This window comes from Salvelinus fontinalis, unplaced genomic scaffold (assembly GCF_029448725.1).
Source record: "Salvelinus fontinalis isolate EN_2023a unplaced genomic scaffold, ASM2944872v1 scaffold_0013, whole genome shotgun sequence".
Classification (NCBI taxonomy): Eukaryota; Metazoa; Chordata; class Actinopteri; order Salmoniformes; family Salmonidae; genus Salvelinus; species Salvelinus fontinalis.
The window spans coordinates 150,189-172,472 of record NW_026600222.1 but is presented as its reverse complement, the minus strand read 5'-3'; the positions used below and the strand labels follow the sequence as shown (position 1 = coordinate 172,472).

The 22,284-nt window shown below is 40.5% G+C and overlaps 1 protein-coding gene across 1 annotated transcript; it reads right to left on the bottom strand.

Moving 5' to 3' along the window:
• Window positions 1-10,465: 10,465 nt before the first annotated feature.
• On the bottom strand, window positions 10,466-19,488 carry LOC129842108 (NACHT, LRR and PYD domains-containing protein 3-like). Its single transcript, XM_055910502.1, has 8 exons — window positions 19,336-19,488; window positions 18,938-19,022; window positions 18,586-18,808; window positions 15,189-16,986; window positions 14,752-14,925; window positions 13,372-13,545; window positions 13,161-13,207; window positions 10,466-12,711 (listed from the first exon to the last, which is right to left on the bottom strand). Exons 1-8 carry the CDS (start codon window positions 19,401-19,403, stop codon window positions 12,131-12,133), a joined length of 3,150 nt encoding a protein of 1,049 aa, XP_055766477.1. The 5' UTR covers window positions 19,404-19,488; the 3' UTR covers window positions 10,466-12,130.
• Window positions 19,489-22,284: the final 2,796 nt, after the last annotated feature.

Sequence of the window (22,284 nt, the reverse complement as noted above, 5' to 3'; positions counted from 1 at the left end):
GGAATTCACTTTTAAAGAGACCATGGCAGTTTGCTCAGTGCAAAAATTATTCTGGATTTACATTTGGGGAAGTGGTTTGTTTATAAGGAACTATAACACCTTCTCTAATGACTGGTTTGTTTATAAGGAACTATAACACCTTCTCTAATGACTGGTTTGTTTATAAGGAACTATAACACCTTCTCTAATGAATGGTTTGTTTATAAGGAACTATAACACCTTCTCTAATGACTGGTTTGTTTATAAGGAACTATAACACCTTCTCTAATGACTGGTTTGTTTATAAGGAACTATAACACCTTCTCTAATGAATGGTTTGTTTATAAGGAACTATAACACCTTCTCTAATGACTGGTTTGTTTATAAGGAACTATAACACCTTCTCTAATAACTGGTTTGTTTATAAGGAACTATAACACCTTCTCTAATGACTGGTTTGTTTATAAGGAACTATAACACCTTCTCTAATAACTGGTTTGTTTATAAGGAACTATAACACCTTCTCCTTCTCTAATGACTGGTTTGTTTATAAGGAACTATAACACCTTCTCTAATAACTGGTTTGTTTATAAGGAACTATAACACCTTCTCCTTCTCTAATGACTGGTTTGTTTATAAGGAACTATAACACCTTCTCTAATAACTGGTTTGTTTATAAGGAACTATAACACCTTCTCCTTCTCTAATGACTGGTTTGATTATAAGGAACTATAACACCTTCTCTAATGACTGGTTTGTTTATAAGGAACTATAACACCTTCTCCTTCTCTAATGACTGGTTTGATTATAATGAACTATAACACCTTCTCTAATGACTGGTTTGTTTATAAGGAACTATAACACCTTCTCCTTCTCTAATGACTGGTTTGATTATAAGGAACTATAACACCTTCTCTAATGACTGGTTTGTTTATAAGGAACTATAACACCTTCTTCTCTAATGACTGGTTTGATTATAAGGAACTATAACACCTTCTCTAATGACTGGTTTGTTTATAAGGAACTATAACACCTTCTCTAATGACTGGTTTGTTCATAAGGAACTATAACACCTTCTCCTTTTCTAATGACTGGTTTGTTTATAAGGAACTATAACACCTTCTCCTTCTCTAATGACTGGTTTGTTTATAAGGAACTATAACACCTTCTCCTTTTCTAATGACTGGTTTGTTTATAAGGACCTATAACACCTTCTCCTTCTCTAATGACTGGTTTGTTCATAAGGAACTATAACACCTTCTCCTTTTCTAATGACTGGTTTGTTTATAAGGAACTATAACACCTTCTCCTTCTCTAATGACTGGTTTGTTATAAGGAACTATAACACCTTCTCTAATGACTGGTTTGTTTATAAGGAACTATAACACCTTCTCATTTTCTGATGACTGGTTTGTTTATAAGGAACTATAACACCTTCTCTAATGACTGGTTTGTTTATAAGGAACTATAACACCTTCTCTAATGACTGGTTTGTTTATAAGGAACTATAACACCTTCTCTAATGACTGGTTTGTTTATAAGGAACTATAACACCTTCTCTAATGACTGGTTTGTTTATAAGGAACTATAACACCTTCTCTAATGACTGGTTTGTTTATAAGGAACTATAACACCTTCTCTAATGACTGGTTTGTTTATAAGGAACTATAACACCTTCTCTAATGACTGGTTTGTTTATAAGGAACTATAACACCTTCTCTAATGACTGGTTTGTTTATAAGGAACAATAACACCTTCTCCTTCTCTAATGACTGGTTTGTTTATAAGGAACTATAACACCTTCTCTAATGACTGGTTTGTTTATAAGGAACAATAACACCTTCTCCTTCTCTAATGACTGGTTTGTTTATAAGGAACTATAACACCTTCTCCTTCTCTAATGACTGGTTTGTTATAAGGAACTATAACACCTTCTCTAATGACTGGTTTGTTTATAAGGAACAATAACACCTTCTCCTTCTCTAATGACTGGTTTGTTTATAAGGAACTATAACACCTTCTCCTTCTCTAATGACTGGTTTGTTTATAAGGAACTATAACACCTTCTCCTTTTCTAATGACTGGTTTGTTTATAAGGAACTATAACACCTTCTCCTTCTCTAATGACTGGTTTGTTCATAAGGAACTATAACACCTTCTCCTTTTCTAATGACTGGTTTGTTTATAAGGAACTATAACACCTTCTCCTTCTCTAATGACTGGTTTGTTATAAGGAACTATAACACCTTCTCTAATGACTGGTTTGTTTATAAGGAACTATAACACCTTCTCATTTTCTGATGACTGGTTTGTTTATAAGGAACTATAACACCTTCTCTAATGACTGGTTTGTTTATAAGGAACTATAACACCTTCTCTAATGACTGGTTTGTTTATAAGGAACTATAACACCTTCTCTAATGACTGGTTTGTTTATAAGGAACTATAACACCTTCTCTAATGACTGGTTTGTTTATAAGGAACTATAACACCTTCTCTAATGACTGGTTTGTTTATAAGGAACTATAACACCTTCTCTAATGACTGGTTTGTTTATAAGGAACTATAACACCTTCTCTAATGACTGGTTTGTTTATAAGGAACAATAACACCTTCTCCTTCTCTAATGACTGGTTTGTTTATAAGGAACTATAACACCTTCTCCTTCTCTAATGACTGGTTTGTTTATAAGGAACTATAACACCTTCTCCTTCTCTAATGACTGGTTTGTTTATAAGGAACTATAACACCTTCTCTAATGACTGGTTTGTTTATAAGGAACTATAACACCTTCTCCTTCTCTAATGACTGGTTTGTTTATAAGGAACTATAACACCTTCTCTAATGACTGGTTTGTTTATAAGGAACTATAACACCTTCTCCTTCTCTAATGACTGGTTTGTTTATAAGGAACTATAACACCTTCTCTAATGACTGGTTTGTTTATAAGGAACAATAACACCTTCTCCTTCTCTAATGACTGGTTTGTTTATAAGGAACTATAACACCTTCTCCTTCTCTAATGACTGGTTTGTTTATAAGGAACTATAACACCTTCTCCTTCTCTAATGACTGGTTTGTTTATAAGGAACTATAACACCTTCTCTAATGACTGGTTTGTTTATAAGGAACTATAACACCTTCTCCTTCTCTAATGACTGGTTTGTTTATAAGGAACTATAACACCTTCTCTAATGACTGGTTTGTTTATAAGGAACTATAACACCTTCTCTAATGACTGGTTTGTTTATAAGGAACTATAACACCTTCTCTAATGACTGGTTTGTTTATAAGGAACTATAACACCTTCTCCTTCTCTAATGACTGGTTTGTTTATAAGGAACTATAACACCTTCTCTAATGACTGGTTTGTTTATAAGGAACAATAACACCTTCTCCTTCTCTAATGACTGGTTTGTTTATAAGGAACTATAACACCTTCTCCTTCTCTAATGACTGGTTTGTTTATAAGGAACTATAACACCTTCTCCTTCTCTAATGACTGGTTTGTTTATAAGGAACTATAACACCTTCTCTAATGACTGGTTTGTTTATAAGGAACTATAACACCTTCTCCTTCTCTAATGACTGGTTTGTTTATAAGGAACTATAACACCTTCTCTAATGACTGGTTTGTTTATAAGGAACTATAACACCTTCTCTAATGACTGGTTTGTTTATAAGGAACTATAACACCTTCTCTAATGACTGGTTTGTTTATAAGGAACTATAACACCTTCTGTAATGACTGGTTTGTTTATAAGGAACTATAACACCTTCTCTAATGACTGGTTTGTTTATAAGGAACAATAACACTTTCTCTAATGACTGGTTTGTTTATAAGGAACTATAACACCTTCTCTAATGACTGGTTTGTTTATAAGGAACAATAACACCTTCTCCTTCTCTAATGACTGGTTTGTTTATAAGGAACAATAACACCTCTCCTTCTCTAGATAGTCGGGGTTATATTTTACCATGTTATCAGAATTCAAATGTTTAAGCGCCTCACTACATATGGCTTTCTGGACGATACAGTACAATTGACTTGAGCATGTTATAGTATGTTTATAACTATGTCAGTGGACTAGCAGTAGTGACTAACGTGTTATGGGTTAGATAGAATGATTCATTGTGCAACATGTATTTGTAGCCGGAGGCTAAGTACATACGGGATATAATGTTTGAATAAGAGTGTGCCAAATGATAGGTGACCATTGCTGTACATTCATACCCCAGGGTAAGTTTACTATTGTAGTGGACCATCTGAAAGAGCTCAGTGGTGATTGGAATCCGTTTGGATGGGTTCAGTCAGAATCCGTTTGGATGGGTTCAGTCAGAATCCGTTTGGATGGGTTCAGTCAGAATCCGTTTGGATGGGTTCAGTCAGAATCCGTTTGGATGGGTTCAGTCAGAATCCGTTTGGATGGGTTCAGTCAGAATCCGTTTGGATGGGTTCAGTCAGAATCCGTTTGGATGGGTTCAGTCAGAATCCGTTTGGATGGGTTCAGTCAGAATCCGTTTGGATGGGTTCAGTCATTATTTGGTGTTATGGGGGCAACAATATTTCATTGGTTGATTTATGGATTATTTTTTACAATAATGCTGATTAGACCTTGTGTTAAGAAATTGTGCAGCAAAGCCATTGAGACTATTCTTGCCATGCCATTACTGACCCCTGAAGGAGACTCCTCAGAACCCTGTTTACCTGATGTATTACCATGCCATTACTGACCCCTGAAGGAGACTCCTCAGAACCCTGTTTACCTGATGTATTACCATGCCATTACTGACCCCTGAAGGAGACTCCTCAGAACCCTGTTTACCTGATGTATTACCATGCCATTACTGACCCCTGAAGGAGACACCTCAGAACCCTGTTTACCTGATGTATTACCATGCCATTACTGACCCCTGAAGGAGACGCCTCAGAACCCTGTTTACCTGATGTATTACCATGCCATTACTGACCCCTGAAGGAGACACCTCAGAACCCTGTTACCTGATGTATTACCATGCCATTACTGACCCCTGAAGGAGACACCTCAGAACCCCCTGTTTACCTGATGTATTACCATGCCATTACTGACCCCTGAAGGAGACACATCAGAACCCTGTTTACCTGATGTATTACCATGCCATTACTGACCCCTGAAGGAGACACCTCAGAACCCTGTTTACCTGATGTATTACCATGCCATTACTGACCCCTGAAGGAGACACCTCAGAACCCTGTTACCTGATGTATTGCCATGCCATTACTGACCCCTGAAGGAGACACCTCAGAACCCTGTTACCTGATGTATTGCCATGCCATTACTGACCCCTGAAGGAGACACCTCAGAACCCTGTTACCTGATGTATTGCCATGCCATTACTGACCCCTGAAGGAGACGCCTCAGAACCCTATTTACCTGATGTATTACCATGCCATTACTGACCCCTGAAGGAGACACCTCAGAACCCCCTGTTTACCTGATGTATTTCCTGTTTGATGAAGACGATGAAAAAAAAGAATTGAGTTAATGGTGCAGCATGTCCACAGGCCACGGCAGGGTTCTGTAAATGGTGCTCCAAAGGTAGAGTTAAGGGCCTATCGTCATGGTGACTCTGTGGTAATATGGACCGTCTCAACAGAGCTATGGTCTAGTGTGGTGATACAGTCATGGTGACCCTGTGGCAATATGGACAGTCTCAACAGAGCTATGGTCTAGTGTGGTGATACAGTCATGGTGACCCTGTGGCAATATGGACAGTCTCAACAGAGCTATGGTCTAGTGTGGTGATACAGTCATGGTGACCCTGTGGCAATATGGACAGTCTCAACAGAGCTATGGTCTAGTGTGGTGATACAGTCATGGTGACCCTGTGGCAATATGGACAGTCTCAACAGAGCTATGGTCTAGTGTGGTGATACAGTCATGGTGACTCTGTGGCAATATGGACAGTCTCAACAGAGCTATGGCCTAGTGTGGTGATACAGTCATGGTGACCCTGTGGCAATATGGACAGTCTCAACAGAGCTATGGTCTAGTGTGGTGATACAGTCATGGTGACCCTGTGGCAATATGGACAGTCTCAACAGAGCTATGGTCTAGTGTGGTGATACAGTCATGGTGACTCTGTGGCAATATGGACAGTCTCAACAGAGCTATGGCCTAGTGTGGTGATACAGTCATGGTGACCCTGTGGCAATATGGACAGTCTCAACAGAGCTATGGCCTAGTGTGGTGATACAGTCATGGTGACTCTGTGGCAATATGGACAGTCTCAACAGAGCTATGGTCTAGTGTGGTGATACAGTCATGGTGACCCTGTGGCAATATGGACAGTCTCAACAGAGCTATGGTCTAGTGTGGTGATACAGTCATGGTGACTCTGTGGCAATATGGACAGTCTCAACAGAGCTATGGCCTAGTGTGGTGATACAGTCATGGTGACCCTGTGGCAATATGGACAGTCTCAACAGAGCTATGGCCTAGTGTGGTGATACAGTCATGGTGACTCTGTGGCAATATGGACAGTCTCAACAGAGCTATGGTCTAGTGTGGTGATACAGTCATGGTGACTCTGTGGCAATATGGACAGTCTCAACAGAGCTATGGCCTAGTGTGGTGATACAGTCATGGTGACCCTGTGGCAATATGGACAGTCTCAACAGAGCTATGGCCTAGTGTGGTGATACAGTCATGGTGACTCTGTGGCAATATGGACAGTCTCAACAGAGCTATGGTCTAGTGTGGTGATACAGTCATGGTGACTCTGTGGCAATATGGACAGTCTCAACAGAGCTATGGTCTAGTGTGGTGATACAGTCATGGTGACCCTGTGGTAATATGGACCGTCTCAACAGAGCTATGGCCTAGTGTGGTGATACAGTCATGGTGACCCTGTGGTAATATGGACAGTCTCAACAGAGCTATGGCCTAGTGTGGTGATACAGTCATGGTGACCCTGTGGTAATATGGACCGTCTCAACAGAGCTATGGCCTAGTGTGGTGATACAGTCATGGTGACCCTGTGGCAATATGGACCGTCTCAACAGAGCTATGGCCTAGTGTGGTGATACAGTCATGGTGACTCTGTGGTAATATGGACCGTCTCAACAGAGCTATGGCCTAGTGTGGTGATACAGTCATGGTGACTCTGTGGTAATATGGACCGTCTCAACAGAGCTATGGCCTAGTGTGGTGATACAGTCATGGTGACTCTGTGGCAATATGGACAGTCTCAACAGAGCTATGGCCTAGTGTGGTGATACAGTCATGGTGACTCTGTGGCAATATGGACAGTCTCAACAGAGCTATGGCCTAGTGTGGTGATACAGTCATGGTGACCCTGTGGTAATATGGACAGTCTCAACAGAGCTATGGCCTAGTGTGGTGATACAGTCATGGTGACTCTGTGGCAATATGGACTGTCTCAACAGAGCTATGGCCTAGTGTGGTGATACAGTCATGGTGACTCTGTGGCAATATGGACAGTCTCAACAGAGCTATGGTCTAGTGTGGTGATACAGTCATGGTGACCCTGTGGCAATATGGACAGTCTCAACAGAGCTATGGCCTAGTGTGGTGATACAGTCATGGTGACTCTGTGGCAATATGGACTGTCTCAACAGAGCTATGGCCTTGTTGTGTGGTGATACAGTCATGGTGACTCTGTGGCAATATGGACAGTCTCAACAGAGCTATGGCCTAGTGTGGTGATACAGTCATGGTGACTCTGTGGCAATATGTACCGTCTCAACAGAGCTATGGCCTTGTTGTGTGGTGATACAGTCATGGTGACCCTGTGGCAATATGGACAGTCTCAACAGAGCTATGGCCTAGTGTGGTGATACAGTCATGGTGACTCTGTGGCAATATGGACTGTCTCAACAGAGCTATGGCCTTGTTGTGTGGTGATACAGTCATGGTGACTCTGTGGCAATATGGACAGTCTCAACAGAGCTATGGCCTAGTGTGGTGATACAGTCATGGTGACTCTGTGGCAATATGGACAGTCTCAACAGAGCTATGGCCTTGTGTGGTGATACAGTCAGTAGTAACAACAGAATGATTAGTGTCCTGTTCTCTCAGTATCATACAGTAGTAACAACAGAATGATTAGTGTCCTGTTCTCTCAGTATCTTACAGTAGTAACAACATAGAATGATTAGTGTCCTATTCTCTCAGTATCATACAGTAGTAACAACATAGAATGATTAGTGTCCTGTTCTCTCAGTATCATACAGTAGTAACAACAGAATGATTAGTGTCCTGTTCTCTCAGTATCTTACAGTAGTAACAACAGAATGATTAGTGTCCTGTTCTCTCAGTATCATACAGTAGTAACAACAGAATGATTAGTGTCCTGTTCTCTCAGTATCATACAGTAGTAACAACAGAATGATTAGTGTCCTGTTCTCTCAGTATCTTACAGTAGTAACAACATAGAATGATTAGTGTCCTGTTCTCTCAGTATCTTACAGTAGTAACAACAGAATGAGTAGTGTCTGATCATAAAGTGTAACATAGATGCAGGGAGTCAGGGAGCGCACTAAGTGCAGTTAGTGAGTTTAATGATGAAGAACATGGAACGATACAAAACAAGAGAAGTGTCTAACATAGAAACCTAACCAGTACTGCCTGGTCGGTGACAACAACAGAGTTCTATATAAAGAGGAAGAAATCAGAGACGGGATGAAGTCCAGGTGTGTCTGATAAATAGGAGCAGGTGAGTAATGAAGGTTGCCAGGTGTGTGTAATGAATAGGAGCAGGTGAGTAATGAAGGTTGCCAGGTGTGTGTAATGAATAGGAGCAGGTGAGTAATGAAGGTTGCCAGGTGTGTGTAATGAATAGGAGCAGTTGAGTAATGAAGGTTGCCAGGTGGGTCTAATGAATAGGAGCAGGTGAGTAATGAAGGTTGCCAGGTGTGTGTAATGAATAGGAGCAGGTGTGAGTAATGAAGGTTGCCAGGTGTGTGTAATGATGAGGAGCAGGTGTGAGTAATGAAGGTTGCCAGGTGTGTGTAATGATGAGGAGCAGGTGAGTAATGAAGGTTGCCAGGTGTGTGTAATGATGAGGAGCAGGTGAGTAATGAAGGTTGCCAGGTGTGTGTAATGATGAGGAGCAGGTGTGAGTAATGAAGGTTGCCAGGTGTGTGTAATGAATAGGAGAAGGTGTGAGTAATGAAGGTTGCAAGGTGTGTGTAATGAATAGGAGCAGGTGAGTAATGAAGGTTGCCAGGTGTGTGTAATGAATAGGAGCAGGTGAGTAATGAAGGTTGCCAGGTGTGTGTAATGAATAGGAGCAGTTGAGTAATGAAGGTTGCCAGGTGGGTCTAATGAATAGGAGCAGGTGAGTAATGAAGGTTGCCAGGTGTGTGTAATGAATAGGAGCAGGTGTGAGTAATGAAGGTTGCCAGGTGTGTGTAATGATGAGGAGCAGGTGTGAGTAATGAAGGTTGCCAGGTGTGTGTAATGATGAGGAGCAGGTGAGTAATGAAGGTTGCCAGGTGTGTGTAATGATGAGGAGCAGGTGAGTAATGAAGGTTGCCAGGTGTGTGTAATGATGAGGAGCAGGTGTGAGTAATGAAGGTTGCCAGGTGTGTGTAATGAATAGGAGAAGGTGTGAGTAATGAAGGTTGCAAGGTGTGTGTAATGAATAGGAGCAGGTGTGAGTAATATAGGTTGCCAGGTGTCTGTAAAAAAAAGGTTGCCAGGTGTCTGTAAAGATCGGTTGCCAGTTGGGTGTAAAGATCGGTTGCCAGGTGTGTGTAAATATAGGTTGCCAGCACCGGTGGTTAGTAGACCGGCGACGTCGAGCACTAGAGAGGGAGGGTAGAAATGACATAAAGCCTTCCTCTTCAACTGAATACGACCCATTTCTATGTACTTAAAACCCTATTACTGTACTGTCATATTGTGATCAGTATTAAAACATTTCCACCTCTCTTCTTCCATCTATTACTGTACTGTCATATTGTGATCAATATTAAAACATTTCCACCTCTCTTCTTCCATCTATTACTGTATTGTCATATTGTGATCAATATTAAAACATTTACACCTCTCTTCTTCCATCTATTACTGTATTGTCATATTGTGATCAGTATTAAAACATTTCCACCTCTCTTCTTCCATCTATTACTGTACTGTCATATTGTGATCAGTATTAAAACATTTCCACCTCTCTTCTTCCATCTATTACTGTACTGTCATATTGTGATCAATATTAAAACATTTCCATCTCTCTTCTTCCATCTATTACTGTACTGTCATATTGTGATCAGTATTAAAACATTTCCACCTCTCTTCTTCCATCTATTACTGTACTGTCATATTGTGATCAGTATTAAAACATTTCCACCTCTCTTCTTCCATCTATTACTGTACTGTCATATTGTGATCAATATTAAAACATTTACACCTCTCTTCTTCCATCTATTACTGTATTGTCATATTGTGATCAGTATTAAAACATTTCCACCTCTCTCCTTCCATCTGGTTGATGAACCTTTATTAGTCACATCTGTCACATCATTTCATTCAGTTGAATTGAGTTTATACACAAACAGGATTGTTGTGTCAAGAATTTGACAAATAAACATTCTACAATATTTACAAACACCAAGAAGCTCAATAACAACACGTTCAAACATTTCTAAATGAAACCACTTTTAACAACACAGTGTGGTGATTCATTATATTAATGAAACCAGTTTCTACAACACAGTGAGGTGATTCATTATATTAATGAAACCAGTTTTAACAACACAGTGTGGTGATTCATTATATTAATGAAACCAGTTTTTACAACACAGTGAGGTGATTCATTATATTAATGAAACCAGTTTCTACAACACAGTGTGGTGATTCATTATATTAATGAAACCAGTTTTAACAACACAGTGAGGTGATTCATTATATTAATGAAACCAGTTTCTACAACACAGTGAGGTGATTCATTATATTAATGAAACCAGTTTTAACAACACAGTGTGGTGATTCATTATATTAATGAAACCAGTTTCTACAACACAGTGAGGTGATTCATTATATTAATGAAACCAGTTTTAACAACACAGTGTGGTGATTCATTATATTAATGAAACCAGTTTTAACAACACAGTGAGGGGATTCATTATATTAATGAAACCAGTTTCTACAACACAGTGAGGTGATTCATTATATTAATGAAACCAGTTTCTACAACACAGTGAGGTGATTCATTATATTAATGAAACCAGTTTCTACAACACAGTGTGGTGATTCATTATATTAATGAAACCAGTTTTAACAACACAGTGTGGTGATTCATTATATTAATGAAACCAGTTTCTACAACACAGTGAGGTGATTCATTATATTAATGAAACCAGTTTTAACAACACAGTGTGGTGATTCATTATATTAATGAAACCAGTTTTTACAACACAGTGAGGTGATTCATTATATTAATGAAACCAGTTTCTACAACACAGTGTGGTGATTCATTATATTAATGAAACCAGTTTTAACAACACAGTGAGGTGATTCATTATATTAATGAAACCAGTTTCTACAACACAGTGAGGTGATTCATTATATTAATGAAACCAGTTTTAACAACACAGTGTGGTGATTCATTATATTAATGAAACCAGTTTCTACAACACAGTGAGGTGATTCATTATATTAATGAAACCAGTTTTAACAACACAGTGTGGTGATTCATTATATTAATGAAACCAGTTTTAACAACACAGTGAGGGGATTCATTATATTAATGAAACCAGTTTCTACAACACAGTGAGGTGATTCATTATATTAATGAAACCAGTTTCTACAACACAGTGAGGTGATTCATTATATTAATGAAACCAGTTTCTACAACACAGTGTGGTGATTCATTATATTAATGAAACCAGTTTTAACAACACAGTGTGGTGATTCATTATATTAATGAAACCAGTTTTAACAACACAGTGAGGTGATTAATTATATTAATGAAACCAGTTTCTACAACACAGTTTGGTGATTCGTTCTATTAATGACTATTAACATAGGTGGTGTAAAATCATGAATATTTAGATATAATAATAGTATTTTAACTCATGACTAGAGAGATATTCTACATTGTTGCTCCAGTGTGTCTCACTGAACATGACCCTGATTAGAGTGAAACATCATGTTGTGTTTGACATTGGAACCACCTGACAAAGGTACGCTGAGGCACTACAACCCCAAAGATGAAACCCTGGATAGAGGGGCTCAGTGAATGTGGAGGTGAATGTGTTCAGGTGGGTCAGTGTGTCGGAGGAGACTGTATAGAAGGACAGAGTGCCGGCTGGCCAGTCCAGATACACTCCTACTCTGTGGGAGCTGGAGGAGGGGACGTCTATGGTAGTGGAGATATTATTGTGCCAGGCAGAGTAACTGCTGTCAGAGCAGCGCAGACTCCAGGACTTGTCATTGTATCCAAGCCAACACTCCTCACCCCCTTCTCTCCTGCTGATTCCTTTATATGTCACTCCTATATCAACCCTTCTCCCACTCCAAACTTCCTTTCCTCTCCCACTCCACTCTACCTCCCAGTAACAGCGCCCAGTCAGACTCTCTCTACACAGCACCTGTCCACATTCCATAAATCTCTCTGGGTGATCAGGATACGGCTGGCACGTTCCCATATGTGTCACCTTTCTGTTCTCCTCAGACAGAGAGAGGCGCATGTATACTGTGTTTGGGTCCAGTGTGAGATCACAGACATCTGATGGATGAAACCAGACACAATATTAGAAATCATCATCATTCACATTAGAATGTTAACTCACTTTTCACTTATTAATTTAATTTAGATGTTTCTAGGTATCAAAAGGAGAAGTTAAGGTAACTTGAGAATTGTTGAATATGAATATGTTGTACTGTATGGTAATATAAAACACACTTATTCCCATTAATCACACACGCGCACACACACACACACACACACACACACACACACACACACACACACACACACACACACACACACACACACACACACACACATTGTCAAAGCAACTCTTTGTAAACGTTGGTGTCCCTGATTTCTGCTTCTGTAGAACTACAGCTGATATTTAATATGACCAAGTAAGTAATGATGGTGGTCTTTGACTTTGACTTAACTTGAATTAAGACTTATTCTTAGTCATATTCTTCACAGCAGTCAACACTCACATTTTCTAAGTCCAGGTTTCATTGTGTACTCTCCACCATGTTCCACACTGTAGCGGTAAGCAGAAGAACAGACAGTCATTGAGTGATACACCTGAACTCACACACACAGTCAGCATATAATTTGTCCAAGTGGTGGTAAGAATGTTTGTCTTAACTAGCCTGATAAGTCAAACATGTCTGATATGAACATTGACATAAACCCTCTACATACTTGAGTTTCTCCAGTCTGCAGTGTGGATCCTCCAGTCCAGCAGAGAGCAGTCTGACTCCTGAGTCTCCTGGATGATTGTAGCTCAGGTCCAGCTCTCTCAGGTGTGAGGGGTTTGACTCCAGAGCTGAGACCAGAGAAGCACAGCCTTCCTCTGTGACTAGACAGCCTGACAGCCTGCAAAGAGTCAAATCATATTAAAATCACACTGCTATTCTTTGGTGGTGAAAATAGTGGCAGAATATTTTTTCAACATATTCAGATACATCAGTGTCCTGAAACCTGCCATATCTGTTATGCTGGTGAATGAGGACCCAAAAGCGACGTAATAGAAACAGAGTCTTTATTCCAGTATCAAACAAACAATGATTCTCCTGGATATATCAAAGGTAAATCCAAAACAGGAAACTGAAATCCTCTCGTCAGTAGAGAGGAACGACTGGAGACGCGACCACAGACTGCAGGTCGCTTCAGGAAGGCACAGGCCGTAGCTGACATAGACACCTGCTCACACGCAGCATCTGAAGAAGGCAAAAACACGACAGGGCGGAACAAGGACACAGGACAGCAAACATCAAACAAGAATCCGACAAGGACAGAAGCGGAAAACAGAGGGAGAAATAGGGACTCTAATCAGAGGGCAAAATAGGGGACAGGTGTGAAAGAGTAAATGAGGTCGTTAGGAGAATGAGAAACAGCTGGGAGCAGGAACGGAACGATAGAGAGAGAGAGCGGGAGAGGGAGAGAGGGAGGAGGAGAGAGAGGGATAGAAAGAGGGAAAGAACCTAATAAGACCAGCAGAGGGAAGCACAGGGACAAGACATGATGATCAAAGACAAAACATGACAATATCTATTCATAAATTAATGTATCATTATTATAAATGATCTGTAAAGATTCTCGGCATCATCTGATGAGGAATATGAAGGATCGGACCAAAATGCAGCGTGGTACGTGTCCATGTTAACTTTATTAATCTGAACACAAAATAACAAAGGTCAAACGCCAAAAAAACAAAACAGTCCTATCACAAAACACAAAACAGGAAACAACTACCCACAAACACAGCTGCCTCTGATTGGGAACCATACCAGGCCAAACACATAGAAATACAACACACAGAACAAAACATAGACTGAAAAACATAGAATGCCCACCCCAACTCACACCCTGACCAAACAAAAATAAAGACATCAAAAAGGAACTAAGGTCATGTGACATTATCATAATATTACTTGTAGAGAGAAACATGTATAGTACAAATATTTGAGAAGACTGACCAGACCAGTTAAAACACATATGGTGTGGACTATGTGTGTCTAGTAAACACATGTGGATCTGGTGAACAGTTATCACTTGTTGACCAACTACAGGAATACTGACCTCAGAGTCTCCAGTTTACAGTGGGGATTCCCCAGTCCAGCAGAGAGCAGCTTCACTCCTGAATCCTTCAGGTCATTGTTACTCAGGTCCAGCTCTCTCAGGTGTGAGGGGTTTGACTCCAGAGCTGAGACCAGAGAAGCACAGCCTTCCTCTGTGACTCCACAGCCTGACAGCCTGCAAAGAGATCATCATGACTTCACAAACACACTGTTAATTTAACACCAGTAGTGTAGAAGGACAATGGCAGATGCATTTGGTTTATTTTCTCAAACATTATATTTCGTCTCCTAGAATTGTATGGTCATATTGTTATACTAGATTGAAAATCAATGCAGTGATTCAATATGTTATTCAATATAATATTATATACATATTTTCTCTAAACTGAATATTTCTTCCTGATGATTAGTTCTTATATGTCATTTTTATTTACTCACAGAACAGCTCTGGAGGCTTTGACCACTGGCAGCAGCCTCAGAAGACCTTCCTCTGATCTGGAGTATTTCTTCAGGTCAAACACATCCAGCTCCTTTTCTGAAGTCAGCAACACAAAGACCAGAGCTGACCACTGTGCAGGTGACAGGTTGGGTTTTGAGAGACTTCCTGAGCTCAGGTAGCTTTGGATCTCCTCCACTAGAGAAAGGTCATTCAGTTCATTCAGACAGTGGAACAGATTGATGCTCCTCTCTGGAGAGAGATTCTCCCCGATCTTCTCCTTGATGTACTTGACTGTTTCTTCATGGGTCTGTGAGCTGCTTCTTGTCTTTGTCAGTAGACCTCGTAAGTGCTTCTGATTGGACTCCAGTGAGAGGCCCAGAAGGAAGCGGAGGAAAAGGTCCAGGTTTCCCGTCTCACTTTGTAAGGCTTTATCCACAGCACTCTTGTAGAAAGTAACTTCAGACTTGTTTCTGAAAAGCGACAAAAAGTATCTGAACATTGATTGAGGATCATCCATTAGATTCTCATTGTTGTTGATGAATGAGAGGAACACATATACAGCAGCCAGAAACTCCTGAATGCTCAGATGAACAAAGCAGTACACCTTGTCCTGGTACAGCACACATTCCTCTTTAAAGAGCTGTGTGCACAATCCTGAGCACACGGAGGCTTCACTGACATCAATGCCAGCCTGCTTCAGGTCTTCTTCATAGAAAATCAGATTGCCATTCACAAGCTGTTGAAAAGCCAGTTTTCCCAGTGACAGAATGCTCTCTTTATTCCAGTGTGGACCTGTCTCTTCTTTCCCAAGATACTTTTCATTCTTCTGTTTGGTATGAAACACCACAAGGTGTGTGTACATCTCAGTCAGAGTCGTGGGCATCTCTTCTCTCTTATGTTTCAGCATGTGTTCAAGGACTGTTGCAGAAATCCAACAGAAGACTGGAATGTGGCACATGATGTGGAGGCTCCTTGATGTCTTTATGTGTGAGATGATTCTGCTGGGCAGGTCCTCATCACTGAATCTCTTCCTGAAGTACTCCTCCTTCTGTGGGTCATTGAACCCTCGTACCTCTGTCACCTGGTCAACACACCCTGAAGGGATCTTATTGGCTGCTGCAGGTCGGGTAGTTATCCAGAGGAGAGCAGAGGGAAGCAGATTTCCCTTGATGAGATTTGTCAGCAGAACATCCACTGAGGTTGACTCTGTGACGTCCCAACAGATCTTGTTCTTCTGGAAGTCTAGGGGCAGTCGGCACTCATCCAGACCATCAAAGATGAACAGAACTTTGTACTTGTTGTAGATGGAGATTCCTGATTGTTTGGTTTCCATTGAGAAGTGATTGAGAAGTTCAATGAAAGTGTGTTTGTCCTCTTTCATCAAATTCAGCTCCCGGAAAGGGAATGAAAATACAAATTGGACATCCTGATTTGCTTTTCCTTCAGCCCAGTCCAGAATGAACTTCTGCACAGAGACTGTTTTTCCAATGCCAGCGACTCCCTTTGTCAGCACAGTTCTGATACGTTTGTCTTGTCCAGTTAAGGGTTTGAAGATATCGTTACATTTGATTGCAGTCTCTGGTCTTGCTTGTTTCCTGGTTGTTGTCTCAATCTGTCTCAGCTCATGTTCATTATTGACCTCTCCTGTTCCACCCTCTGTGATGTAGAGCTCTGTGTAGATCTTATTGAGAAGTGTTGGGTTTCCTTGTTTAGCGATCCCCTCAAAAACACATTGAAACTTCTTCTTTAGATTAGATTTGAGTTCACGTTGGCAAATCACAGCAAGCTCATCTGAATCTAGAAATAACACAGAGGATATTAATATTACGTCTGTTTTAATGCCTACAGTATTGTAGGACTGTTATAAAGTTTTAAATTATAATTATTTATTCTCTTAACTGACTGTATAAATGTGTAAATGTTGTCATAATGCATTACAGACTGGTGTGACTGATTATATTATTATTGGTATTATTATTGGTATTATTAATGTTGTCTCTCTCATCTTCTCTCTCTCTAAATTAATTATTATTAATTAATTATTATAAATAATCACCACAACACATCCCTGCTGCTACTTGATGAGGTCACTAGGTGTTGTGTTAAGGCTAGAGGTCGACCGATTAATCGGAATGGGCGATTAATTAGGGCCGATTTCAAGTTTTCATAACAATCGGAAATCGGTATTTTTGGACACCGATGTTGTATTTTTTTATTCTTTATTTAACTAGGCAAGTCAGTTAAGAACACATTCTTATTTTCAATGACGGCCTAGAAACGGTGGGTTAACTGCCTCGTTCAGGGGCAGAATGACAGATTTTCACCTTGTCAGCTCGGGGGATCCAATATTGCCACCTTCAGGTTAACTAGTCCAACGCAATAACGACCTGCCTGCCTCTCGTTGCACTCCACAATAATCTGACTGAGCATTCAAGCATACAAGTATCTAAGTATCTGACTGAGCGGTGGTAGGCAGAAGCAGGCGCGTAAACATTCATTCAAACAGCACTTTCGTGCGTTTTGCCAGCAGCTCTTTGTTGTGCGTCAAGCATTGCGCTGTTTATGACTTCAAACCTATCAACTCCCGAGATGAGGCTGGTGTAACCGAAGTGAAATGGCTGGCTAGTTAGCGCGCGCTAATAGCGTTTCAAACGTCACTCGCTCTGAGACTTGGAGTGGCTGTTCCCCTTGCTCTGCATGGGTAACGCTGCTTCGAGGGTGGCTGTTGTCGTTGTGTTGCTGGTTCGAGCCCAGGGAGGAGCGAGGAGAGGGACGGAAGCTATACTGTTACACTGGCAATACTAAAGGGCCTATAAGAACATCCAATAGTCAAAGGTTAATGAAATACAAATGGTATAGAGGGAAATAGTCCTATAATTCCTAGAATAACTACAACCTAAAACTTCTTACCTGGGAATATTGAAGACTCGTGTTAAAAGGAACCACCAGCTTTCATATGTTCTCATGTTCTGAGCAAGGAACTTAAACGTTAGCTTTCTTACATGGCACATATTGCACTTTTACTTTCTTCTCCAACACTTTGTTTTTGCATTATTTAAACCAAATTGAACATGTTTCATTATTTATTTGAGGCTAAATTGATTTTATTGATGTATTATATTAAGTTAAAATAAGTGTTCATTCAGTATTGTTGTAATTGTCATTATTACAAATACAATTTTTTTTTTTTTTTTTTAAATTGGCCGATTAATCGGTATCGGCTTTTTTGGTCGTCCAATAATCGGTATCGGTATCTGCGTTGAAAAATCATAATCGGTCGACCTCTAGTTAAGGCTGCTACAATATCATTGAGTTACACAGCTACTTTAGCTGTACTTTAGCTACAGCTTTTAAATGTTATAAAACATCATTCAACATGAGGCAGACAGCTCTTACATTTCTCCAGTGTGTCAGCAAGGTCCTTCTGGTTCATTTTCCTCAGGACGTGCAGTGTGATCTTCAGAGCCCCCTCTCTGGCACTGCTCTCCTGCTTCTCATCTTCAGCATCCACCACTTCCTGCTTCTGACTCTCAAAGCCTTCTGGGAGTTCTGGACTAAGAATCCTCTTGAACATCTTCAGCTCGTTCTTCACAAATGTCATAATTTTCTCTTCAAGCATCTGGAATAAATTAAGTAAATGAGTTAAGCAAGAGAAGAAATGCTTTCTCATTAACACATTAATTAATGATTGACAGATCAACTTTACTTGAGGTTAACAAAAACAAATGTACATAACAGGACCACATACACTGAATATGGAGGCCAGGTCTGTTTGATGACTCTGGGAAGACTGACCACTGAGAATCTCTGACTCTGATCTCTCCTGTTGGTTTCTGTGGACAAAACATGAGATTACATCTCCTCATCCAGGGAGTACACACACACACACACACACACACACACACACACACACACACACACACACACACACACACACACACACACACACACACACACACACACACACACACACGGAGGGAGGGAATGTTGTGTTTGTTTAATATTGTTTTAGGACTATGAAAATGGACAAAAGGATTGGCCTATGGATTATGAAAACAACCAAAATAAATGGGAAAATGGGAGAGGAGAAATGACTATAGACAGTGTTGTTTAACTCACTGACCATGACCCATGAGTTCTTCTTACCTTTGTTCAGTAGAAAAGTCTCCCTCTCTAAAGTTTAGAGGTAGACCCATAGACTTGTCACTCTTCATGGACACACAGCTGGGAACAGGAGAGGCTGGTCTCTCCTGCTTGATTGGGCTTCAACACAACAGAGACAAACATTACATCTCTCATCTACTCTGAGCTCAGATGTGGAAACAAAAGAAGAGTTTCATTCCAAAAAGCTATATATCCATTTTCAGAAATGTTCGTAAATTAGCTTTTATTCTTTAAAGAAGTTATGTTTATGTTAAGTTATGTTTTTTTGCTAAATGAGGAGATGGCACGTGGGTACCTGCTTCTATAAACCAATGAGGAGATGGCACGTGGGTACCTGCTGCTATAAACCAATGAGGAGATGACACGTGGGTACCTGCTTCTATAAACCAATGAGGAGATGGCACGTGGGTACCTGCTTCTATAAACCAATGAGGAGATGCAGCGCGAACTGCGTCACAAATAGAACTGACTTCTAGACGCTCGTTGGCGCGCGTGAGCAGTGTGTCATTTTTAATAACGAAATTCATTTAGCGACGCGAGCGTTGTAGTCAGCCTGTCAGCCCGCTAAAAGGCTGGTGTCGTTACTCTGCCTTCTCCGGGGACATGTTGAGGTAAATTTACTAACCGGGAGGGTTGAATTATGTAATTTATTGGTGGGCTGGAAGACGCACTCTTGTCTTTTCTATTCCGAGGTTGTTTACTCGCAATATCAGATATTAAGATGTTTTTTATAATGAATGTTTACTGAGGTTGAGGTTCTGACTAGTGATTATTTACCCGGTGTTCAATACCTGCTATTGAGGCGCCCTGAAAATAATATTCAAAAGATTGGTCCTTGGACACAGAGGGGTTAAACACTAAAGTTACCGTCCATCTAGTGAAGAGAGGAGAACCGGACAGAGGTAGCCAGCATCCGTCAACGAGAGAGGGAGAAGCCCTCCACGGGATTTAACAGGTGGAAGAAACAACCGGGGAGCTCCATCGGTCCACAAGAAATGCAGACAGCCGGTGATGATGTAGTGGTAGCTCGGTTAACTAGGATGCTGCTGGTATAGTAGCTAGCTAACTTACCGAGCTGTACCAACTAGCTTGGCTAGCTAGCAGGTCGTTCGTCTGTCCCTCGTCTCGATGATGAATCCGGTGAACCACAAAATGAAACAAGGATAGAGAGTGAAAAGGATCTGGCTACACTCATACTGTCCCTGACCGTAAAGAAAAAAGCAAATTGAACAATAAACTTCGGTGTCTCAACACTGTAGTGAACTCCGTCGTTATTCCCCAAGATCACCTCAGACAACTCTGCGCGTAACCGGACAATATGCTTGGCGCCACACCGAACGGGGACGCGGACAGTTCTGTACGGGGACGCGGACAGTTCCAGAACGCGGACATGAGCAGTGCAACACAATCAACTAAACCCAGTCTTTACAGTGGGTTACATTAGTAATATTCATTTTTTATTACTATGTTAAACAAACATTCTATGTTTTTTTATAACAACATGTTGAGATCTGGGCCCATATCGCCAAAGTGTCTCAGAGTAGAAAATTGGTCGTATAAGTGCTGAGAATAAAGACATTTTACACTTATGGGTATAAATTAAAGCTATGCATGAAGTCTCTAGTCCCACCTAGTCGGCAGATATTCAGGACACCTCGTGAGCTGTCCTAAGTAGTTAAGAGTTAACAGCAGGTGTCTTGATAATACTATAGAATAATGCAGTGAGTCAGTGGTTCCTGCGTCACATGTAATTGCTTTGTAGTAGTTAAAAATAATGTTTTATATTTCTATATAATCAAACCATAAATAATATAGACCTACATGCAACAGTGTGTCTTGTGCTTTTGACAATGATTTATGTATAATAATGATGTATCACAAGTGATACCATGTATGTCTGCATAGCATTTTGTCTTAATTTTGGCAGATTAACTCATGTTTATTTCTGAAGAGAAACTCAAGTTGGAGTTGGAGCTGTGGCCGAAAGGTGGCTGGTTCGAATCCCGGGCCGGCGCTGGAAAAAACAGGTGGACTTGATCTGACCACTGGAGGGCTGCTGGGTTCACATCCTCAAAACATTAACCTTTTGTTGATCAGAACTCTAGAGGTTCATCTTCACTGAACCCCAAAATATATATAACTTTTAGTGGTTTCATATTTTAAGGAAGTGATAGAAGCCTTTTTGGTTCTATAAGGAACCTCCTTTTCTAAGAGTGTATAATAAACACGTTTTTCTTTTGATGATTTAATTATCTACATCATGTTATTTCAAGTTGTCCCTTTGGAGCACAACATCACATTGTTAAAAAATAATCCTAAAGTAGGCGTGGCTATAAATTGGGCAATTTAAGGCATCTAGGGTGTAATATGTGTTCCATGAAAATGAACATTGTATGCAACGTTGTAGGCAACATTATTGGCAAGGGACTTGATGCCTACTATGCCAAAGCTATTTAGAGTTGTTAAACGGGTGTGAAGACTGTGTTGATATAACGGTAATATTGTCAAAATTCTGCTTGTAACAACGATCAGAATTGGTTAATAAAATATGCATTCCATTATATTAGTCAATAATTAAGAGCAGGCAAAGTGGTCGTGTCGTGAAAATTCTATCAAATGTCTTACATTGCAACGAGTACAGTCAGGGTGCCGTGGAACCCCTGCAGTACCTCCACAGACCCCGGATTGAGAACCCCTGCAGTACCTCCACAGACCCCGGATTGAGAACCCCTGCAGTACCTCCACAGACCCCGGATTGAGAACCCCTGCAGTACCTCCACAGACCCCGGATTGAGAACCCCTGCAGTACCTCCACAGACCCCGGATTGAGAACCCCTGCAGTACCTCCACAGACCCCGGATTGAGAACCCCTGCAGTACCTCCACAGACCCCGGATTGAGAACCCCTGCAGTACCTCCACAGACCGCGGAT

Coding starts and splice junctions, on each gene's coding strand:
- LOC129842108 (XM_055910502.1), bottom strand. CDS start 19,403: ATGAAGAGTGACAAGTCTATGGGTCTACCTCTAAACTTTAGAGAGGGA. Junction 19,023..19,335: donor GACTTTTCTACTGAACAAAG/GTAAGAAGAACT, acceptor TTTTGTCCACAG/AAACCAACAGGAGAGATCAG. Junction 18,809..18,937: donor ACCTGGCCTCCATATTCAGT/GTATGTGGTCCT, acceptor AATTTATTCCAG/ATGCTTGAAGAGAAAATTAT.